The sequence below is a fragment of the Hippoglossus hippoglossus genome, chromosome 4, assembly GCF_009819705.1.
Source record: "Hippoglossus hippoglossus isolate fHipHip1 chromosome 4, fHipHip1.pri, whole genome shotgun sequence".
Lineage (NCBI taxonomy): Eukaryota > Metazoa > Chordata > Actinopteri > Pleuronectiformes > Pleuronectidae > Hippoglossus > Hippoglossus hippoglossus.
This window is the reverse complement of record NC_047154.1, coordinates 14,419,460-14,428,466: the sequence shown is the minus strand read 5'-3', so window position 1 is coordinate 14,428,466 and position 9,007 is coordinate 14,419,460. Positions and strand designations below refer to the sequence as shown.

The following is a 9,007-nucleotide window of genomic DNA, read 5'->3' as shown; positions in this document are numbered from 1 at the left end:
AAGGGGTGGCGCCAAGCCCTCTGGCTTTTAAAGGGATAGTTCACCCCAAAAGATGAAGAGTCACTCATGATCTGCTCACCACTATGCCGAGGGAGGATTAGTATTGGAATATTGCTTTTCATGCTCATGGTATTACACCTCATTCCCGTCCAATCCGAGTTTTTCTATTTAACATTTGAACTTCAAAAGTTGTCACATCAACATCCAAGACATAAGTAATTGATAATAAATATGAAAATCTTCTTTTAATTTGGGTGTAGAGGTGTATTTTGGTTATAAGAAAAATGACAAGTGGTTATTATCCGTCTTCTTCCATCATATGTCCGTCACAAATATGTGTCTGTGGTTCTTTCTCAGCAGTTTTCCATTCTGCGTGACTCAGCAGCAAGACTTTGCATGTAAATTTACTACAATACAAAAGGTGAAATAACTTCTAGACACTTGTGTGTAAATTTAATGAGGCATAACATTCATGTACGCCCACCGTGAAACCAAAGGAACTACTTTTAAACACAACTTCTCCTTTTTAGTCTTCAGATACTGTATAAAAAAGATAAGAAATTCATGCATCAATATATTTTATTGTCAAGATGCTAAATGCTGTTTTATAGGTCTTAAACGGATAGTTCACGCAAAAATAAAAAATTCACTCATTATCCATTCACCATTATGCCGATGGAAGGGTGGGTGAAGTGGTTGAGTCAACAAAACACTTTTGGAGTTTCAGGGGTAAACAGTGTTGCAGCCAAATCCAATATAATTGAAGTAAATGGTGACAGATTCTTCAAATGTAAAAAAAAAACAACAGTAATATTTCAATTAAAAATGTCCACAGATGCACCACCTCATGTGTTTACCCTATCTTATTTATCTTCACTGATAACTGCTAAACCAGATTTTTCAAGTAGGTTTTGCAAAAGTATTCAGTATGCTTGTGTATATTCACGTTGTATAGCTGTCTACATTCTGTACTCCATTATATGTAGAGCCTGTATATGATACTATTGAAACTGACATATATTGTAGAAAAATTCATACTTCAATAAAAAAAAATTCAGCATTTAAGTACACTTTTGAGTTTCTTGTACTTTACATGAGTTATTCTATTTTAAGGTTAAGGTTAAGGTTAAGGTTACTTTATTTGTACCCGTAGGTAGATTTGTTTTGCAGCAATAAAAAGAGAAGGCATCCATCCAAAACAGTACAAAATTATAAACACACAGGCAGAAGACAAGACCACAAAAACCATGACGAAAAGTGCTCATACAGTACTTTATACTTCTACTAGAGGAACATACTGTTCTTTCTACCCCACTACATTTCTTTGGCTGCTTTAGTTACCGGTTACTTTCGAGAAGATTATATTTAATTGGTAATAAAACGTTTTTAAGTACATCAAAAAGACTTGCAGAGGTAGAAACTGAATGAGCAGAGGGACAGAATAATAACTGTGGTGAAATTAAACAGATAAAGTTGACAATGCTACACCCTGTTGTTCATATTCAGCAACTGCAATCATTTTTCCATAAACATAACAGCAATAATAATACAGTCTGATGAAAGGACAATTAACATTTATTAAACAAGATTCAAGATTAAGATTCAAGACTTTATTTTAATGTCCAAAACAATTACATTTAGCAGTCGCTGGCAATGAAATGCTTCGGTCAAAGGCTCCCTTCTAGCCATTCTCAAAATATTACACAAGCAAAAAAATTAAAATAAAATAGAATATAAAAAATTAAATTAAATATATAAAATTAAATAAAAGTAATAATAATAATTATTATTATTATTGTTGTACATTTCTAATGGTAAAAAAAGGGACTTTAATGCTGCCGTTGAAATACCAAACCAGGCCAGGGGGTGTCACTATAGTAAAAGACGTTTATGCTGTGACCAGCAGTCATACTATTACTTCCTTTTCTTTTTTCTGCCTTTTGACTGAATTATCCCGTAATCTCACAGTTCTGATATGTGTCCTTGTTCATGTCAAACACCCACATCAGGATTGGAGCTGTTTACCTAAATGTTGAAAAAGTTCCACTTATCAACATTTTTCCATATAAACAACGAACCAAGTGGTTGTGTCCAAAGTCAAAGGGTTGATGATGCAGTGGATGTGTAATTGATCTGTTTGAATAATATGTAATCTATAACTTTTCCAGATTTTATGAGTGGAGTTTACATGCAAATATAAAAATTATAAAATTTGTTTGATATTTACTGTAGAAACAATAATATCACCGGACTGACTGGAAGGCACAAGCACAATCTTGTTTACAGCCATTACAGTAGAAACCTGCAGGGCCTCATCAAGTGAAAAACACCCACTCTTTTGGTTCAGTATACGCACTTTGTGGTCATGGATCTGTTTGAAGTCAAATTTTCAAAGAAAGGGCGTTTTCAACAGACAAGGGTGTTGTTGACACCTCGTGTGGCAGGAGTTTGTTGTGATGTGAGCTTCAAACTGTTCATTTTCAGTTCATGTTTTGGATAAGTCCTTGTTGCAGGTTAGTTATTTTAGCTGTCTCCCTTCGGCATTAACCAGACGATAATTTGCCGACATGCCACGATCAAAGAAACTGTAACTCTGCCTCACATCATCAGATCTTTCTGAAACTTCACATGTTTGATGAAAGTCCAGGCATGAAGACATCTACAGGCCAAAGTGTTTTCTTGGTCGTAGCGCCACCTACTAGGAAAAAAATGTTCCCCCCTATTGGGAACATATCCTGACCTAAAGATGTCTTCAAGCCTTGACTGGGAACAGGAAAATTGTCTATTTCTTACTTTGACATGTCAGCAGTCCAACACAGTTTTTGCTCAAATCAGATCACAATATTCCTGAAACCTGATGATGCTCCAGAGTGAAGCTTTTGATATTTTACGAAGCCATGATGAAACACAATTTGCTATTTTTGAGAGGCCGGGTATGCATTGAAATGTGTCACAGACCAAAGTGTGCAACATGATGGGGTTGTTTGGTCTTGGAGTGACAAGATGACTTGCTAACGCCCTCTACAATTTTTTTTACACAGAGAACATTTGTACGAAGTAGCTCTCGTGGTGTGTGTCACCAAGATTTATGAAACTTTCAATATATCAGGTCAAAACTCACAAAAAAGTCTTAAGACTCATAATATCAATATTGATGCATGAATTTCTTGTCTTTTATATCTGAAGACTAAAAAGGAGAAGTGGTGTTTAAAAGTAGTTTCTTGGTTTCATGGTGGGCATACATGAATGTTATGCCTCAATACATTTTCACACAATGTGGGTCAAGTGCCTAGAAGTTATTTAACCTTTGTATTGTAGTAAATTTACATGCAAAGAGTTGCTCCTGACTCACGCAGAATGGAAAACTGCTGGGAAAAACCACAGAAACATATTTGTGACGGACATGTGATGGAAGAAGACAGATAATAACCACTTGTCCTTTTTTCTTATTTCCAAAATAACAGCATTTACTATCAGCATGAAAAGCAATATTTTCCAATAAAAACATTGGGGCATTGGCATGATCACAGTTATATTTTCTCAAAGGTTTCATTTGACCTTTTTTCAAACCACACGAGGGTGCTTTTGAAGTATTTGATAAATGATAATTATAGTACAGCGATACAATTAGATCCTACTTGGCTGAAAGCTTTAAATATATAATCATAGCTCTTAGAAAACTCCACTCTAAGGGCCAATGTGTTCAGCCACGAGCTCTGGTTTTGCTCATATTTGAAAAGTGGTTTCTTGATTTCGGGGTCTGGCCTCACTTTCTGGTTCTGGCAAGATGATCCATATGCTGGTTCTCAGTATGTTGTGTGTTTATTGGTTGATGTGAAAGTGGTCGTGGCATCAGTGACACCGCCTGTCTTGTGGCGTGTTGAGGGTCTGCTGGCACATGGTTGGAGATGTTGGGAAGTGAAGCATGCCATGCATGGTGACAACAAGAGCACGGACTGACTATGACTGTGTCCTGCCTATTTACCCAAAGCCACAACCACAGCTGTGCGATGAGACAAGTGAAACCCTCTATCTGCAGGGAGGGGCACCACTCAGAGGTTCCTGTTTTTCTCTTGTATTTTCTGAGAAAGATTGAGAAAAAATAAATTCTGATTTAAAGATTTTGTAATTCGGGGCTTGGCGAGGGACCACGGTCTTGTAAGTGCAAGTGGAGACCCTTGCCACATATCCTTAAAAAAAGTTGAGTCATGTTATTTTTACATAACATTTACACATGGCCTAGTGTGTGTCTTTCATCAGAGCGTTTCCCGTATGAGTTATCATGGGGCAGCTTGAGAAATAACATTTAATGTGCAGTGGTAGTAACATCTGCAGGATGTCCTTGGGAAACATGATGCACGAGAACAAATATGGAAAACGGTGGCTTTAAGTACAATGAGAAAATATTTTCTGAAATAACTTAATAATAATAATGAACTGCAAAATACAGTTACATGAAACATTGAAGGTAAACAATAGGGAAAAAAGCAAATGATAAGAAACATTTAAAAGCAATTTGAAGATCACAGAGCAATAGTAAAGAATCACTAAACAACAATTTCTCTGTGATATTGTCAGGTCTCGATCTTACTATGTAAGATAATGTATGTTTTGACTTGGCAATACACTATTTAAACTGAATGGAATTAAATTTGACCTCTGATTTTGAAAATCTAAAATGATATGGTAACTGTGAAACTGTCACAGTTGCTTTTTCTCTTCTCGAGGTGATGGAACATAGCGATGGCAATCTCTTGATGTGTGTGTGTGTGTGTGTGTTTGTGTGTGTGATGTGTAACATGTTTTGGGTGTGGTGAGACACTACCTTGTCCGGCTTACTTACTTCCCCATGTGCTGCAAAAATCTGCAGTCAGCTACAAGTGCACTGAGCATCACCAGCAGCAGAAACGGTAAGTTCTCTCCACCACAAAAAGCTCACTTCAATCTCCAGCTCTGATAATCACCTGGAATTTTATTGACACATGCATAAGAAAATAACATTAGAAAAAGTGTCAAAATTGAATAGAAAAAAGATATTTCAAATTTTAAACAGATTGGAGAATTTCCACTTTATTCTTGTGATTCTTGTGGCTCGATGCAGGAAAATGTATAATTTATTCCAGCTTTTGCTTTTATTTAGAACTCAATAAACCTTGAAAGAATGCTTTTTATTTCTTAACTCGTTTTTTGTTTGATTCACTAAGACTGATTACACAGAAAAAAAGTTGAAGGGGAAAAAGAAGAAACTTAACATGTGTTTTGATATTTTGCAATTATTTATCATTGTGCAGTAATTCAGTCAACATTGCTGCCTGGGAAATTTAAGAAACCCCTTTCTTGCGTTCTTATCATATGTTTATTTCCTTCAGAGTGTGATTTAAATGCCCCCCGCTGCAGCAGCTCACTCATCCTGTGTCGGTTAACCACAACTAGGTGGAGTGCTGCGGCACATGGGGGAGGCATTTAAACCATGCCTTTTAAATTGTACCGTTATGGGTATACAAACAGTAGTAGTAGTAGTACTTCCTTCTGTTGATTTGATTTTCATATAGGTCCCATTTTAGTTTGTTTCTTATCCTTATTTCCTTTGTCTCCTCAGGTGTGTTGAGCACAGGTAGAGCTCCCGTGGTTAGAGTGTGATATAGCCTGCTGGATCGCAGGAGTTTCACACTAATTCCTGTGCAGCTCGTACCAGCTCAGTTCAGCCTGCTCCCACCTGAGGCCTTGATCTTGACCATCCCAGCCACTGCCATGAGCATCATCTCCTCCCTCACCTCCCCCTCCTCCTGCCTCCACCTGTACCACTCGCCCAGTCACCTCTCCAACGCCACCATGTCAGACACCAGTGGCCTCAACGACGTGATCCTGCGGCATTACAACCACACCGGCCGCCTGCAGAACAGAACCATCTCAAACACCGTGAACCACGTCAGTGTCTCCAAAGCCGTCTTCTTCTGCTTCAGCGTTTTCATCATCCTGGAGAACCTCCTTGTGCTGATGGCCGTCATCTCCCGCATCCGCCGCAGCCGGCGCTGGGTTTACGTCTGCATCGCCAACATCACATTCAGTGATCTCCTCACAGGCGCTGCCTACCTGGTCAACATCTGCATGTCTGGCAGCAAGACCTTCCGCCTCAGCCCTGCTCTGTGGCTCTTCAGGGAAGGGACGCTGTTCGTGGCCCTGGCAGCATCCATATTCAGTTTGCTGCTGATTGCTGTGGAGCGCTACACCGCCATGATGAAGCCGCTGCCCCAGAAGTCAGCCAGGAATTCCTACTATAGGATCTACGGCTTGGTGGTACTCTGTTGGGTTTTGGCGTTGGTGATTGGCTTCCTCCCCTTGCTCGGCTGGAACTGTGTGTGCAGCCTGGACAAATGCTCCACGCTCCTCCCTCTATACTCCAAGAGCTACATCTTTTTCGCTCTCTTCATCTTCTTCATTATCCTCTTGGCTATTGGTGTCCTCTATGGTGCCATCTACTGCCACGTGCACAGGAGTTCACAGCTGGGCCCCCAACGCAGTCGCAAGCGCTCCTTAGCCCTGCTTAAAACAGTGATCACTATCGTTGGGGTCTTTATGCTTTGCTGGGGGCCACTCTTCCTGCTGTTACTGTTGGATTTCTTCTGCGTCTCCCGCAAATGTGCACTGCTGCTCAGCGCTGATTATTTCATCTCCCTGGCTGTCCTGAACTCTGGCCTGAACCCCATCATCTACGCCCTGGGCAGCAGTGACATGAGAAAGGCTATCGCCGAGCTGCTGTGCTGCTGCTGCCTGAGGGCTGGCCTCTGTCACCCAGACACATTCATATCCAAGGAGTCGAGCAGCACCTCAGAGAGCAGGCGGGACAGTCTGAGGAACAGCTTCAACAAGGTCAGGAATCTGAGCGTGGCCTCTCCACCGCCAACGCCAAGCAAGCCTCGCAGGATGCAAAAAAAATACAGGCTGAGCTCCACCACCAGCTGCCTGTCAGTTTCAAGTGGTTAAACCACAACATGCTCCCCTCCCAAGCGAACACAACCTGTGTGCACTGACACAGATCAAACCGTTTCCTCTGAGTTTTGGTTTGAATGTTCACTGCCGGGCCAACAGGTAGTTGCAGCGATGTTTACGCACTGTTAGAAAACCCAATAAAAATATGAATTTATCCTCAGGTTTGCAATTGTTTCACAGGATTTTCGCATTATTTTTTGTATTTTTCTATGTATTTGCCACATTTACTGGATTGATCTGATATTGCACTGTACTTACTTTTTACTTTTACAAGAAGACATATATATTTTTAAATGTATTTTAAGGCAGATTATTTACAAGAATAGTTATCTGTACAATAGTTAACATGGGAATGTTTGGGAAAATATGTACATACGTTAATGCATTGTATTTTAACTGTTTGTACCAAGCCTGATGTTTGACTGTATACAGTTATGTTATGAATATATGAATAAAGTTTATTTTGCTGTATGTACGAGTGCGTGCTGTTTTCATGAAGGGTGTAGTACCTGAGCTCTCCTCTAGAGGGAAACATCTCACTGACTGGCTCCTGCAGATGAATCAAATTATTCAAAATAATGTATTATTTCCCCAGCCTGCTAATATAGATTAACCACAAATACTGGATAATTACCATATCAATTTTTTTGACACATTCCAAAAGATTTAAATGATGTATTTCAATTTCTGCTAAAACATCATCAGTTTAATGCTGATTCAGTAAAATATGAAATCGTTCTCACTATAGTTTCGAGGGAAATTATGACTAACACCCAACAGATTTCTTAAAATGCCTTTCACAGACTACGCTCCCCTCTCTGGTTTTCTGACAAGATGACTGATTTAAGGAGGTGAGGACTGGGACTGCAGCCCCAAGGGTACACACAGTCTGAGCTAATTGATAAATTCATTATGACTGTCTGGCAGGCTAGATAGATAAGGCTGAGCACATAGTATGCATTGTAGAGTGTACAGGCTACTGTACTGTACGGCTGCTGCACACTGGAACAACTTCTTTTGTCTTGAGCTGAGATTAGAGGCGGGAAAAACATCAATGATCTGACACTCTGCAAAGGCGGAAATGGAAAGTTTCACTACGTATTTCATGAAACTATCAATGCAATAGATCACAGCCACGAGGTGCAGTCGTACAGGCTGTGAGAACTCAATACTATAATACGTTGTTTAAGGGTTGAGGATTTGACAGTTCACACTTTCAGAATAATGTGTTTGCTTTACTTTCTCAAGGGTCTCTACTCTCTCGGATGCAGTGGCCCAGTTCTCATATCATACATTAAAGTTGTTTTGTTAGCTTTAAGTTTTCAATCTTCACCAATCAAAAGCTCAGATCATTTGTTGCAGGGTGGTGTGGTGGCATGATCAGATATGATTGACAGTGACAAAGCTGATTGGTGCTCAGAAGTGCACAACATCACCTGTTTATCAACTAAACCTCACCCACATTAAACCAACAAGGAAATCCCAGGCTTTCTAACAATGAGTGATGCATTATAACAGGTTATGGCTGAAATTAATGATTATTACAAATTACAGTTGAGGCACAGATAAGAGTTTTTGCTGTTTTGTGATGTGAGTGAATTTCACGCTGATGATAAACGAGATTAAGCAACGTGGAAGTTTCCTAAACCAGAATTTGAAGATTATTGTTTCAAATGCCTTAACGTGTCCCTGAGAGCCAGAGTACTGAATCTCCATTCACTCCTCGGCCCATTAGCCTCCACAGGAAGTCTATTATCTCATGAAGGGTTTTTTAAAAAGTATTTTACTGTATTCACTACTGTACCAGCTTGTGCATTGTGATTTTAGCACTTTTTCATTTAAGTAGATGTAAAAAAAGGCCGTATCATATAACACAACAGATCCATCGAGTCCTCGTGCAAACCTGATGTTACGTTTTAGTTTTTCAGAAAGGTCAGTGAACAAAGAAAACAAACATGAGTGTATAAAAGAAAGTGCAACAGAAGTTAATCTGGGATTTCAACTCTACAGTGAAAGC

General features: G+C 39.5%; 1 protein-coding gene across 1 annotated transcript; it reads left to right on the top strand.

Annotated features, from left to right (window-relative positions):
- Positions 1-4,829: 4,829 nt before the first annotated feature.
- s1pr4 (sphingosine-1-phosphate receptor 4) lies at positions 4,830-7,461 on the top strand. Its single transcript, XM_034583732.1, has 2 exons — positions 4,830-4,910; positions 5,600-7,461. The coding sequence occupies exon 2, from the start codon at positions 5,752-5,754 to the stop codon at positions 6,982-6,984; it is 1,233 nt and encodes a 410-aa protein (XP_034439623.1). The 5' UTR covers positions 4,830-4,910; positions 5,600-5,751; the 3' UTR covers positions 6,985-7,461.
- Positions 7,462-9,007: the final 1,546 nt, after the last annotated feature.

Bases quoted from the DNA above. Each gene is read 5' to 3' on its own strand.
- s1pr4 (XM_034583732.1), top strand. From the start codon at position 5,752: ATGAGCATCATCTCCTCCCTCACCTCCCCCTCCTCCTGCCTCCACCTG.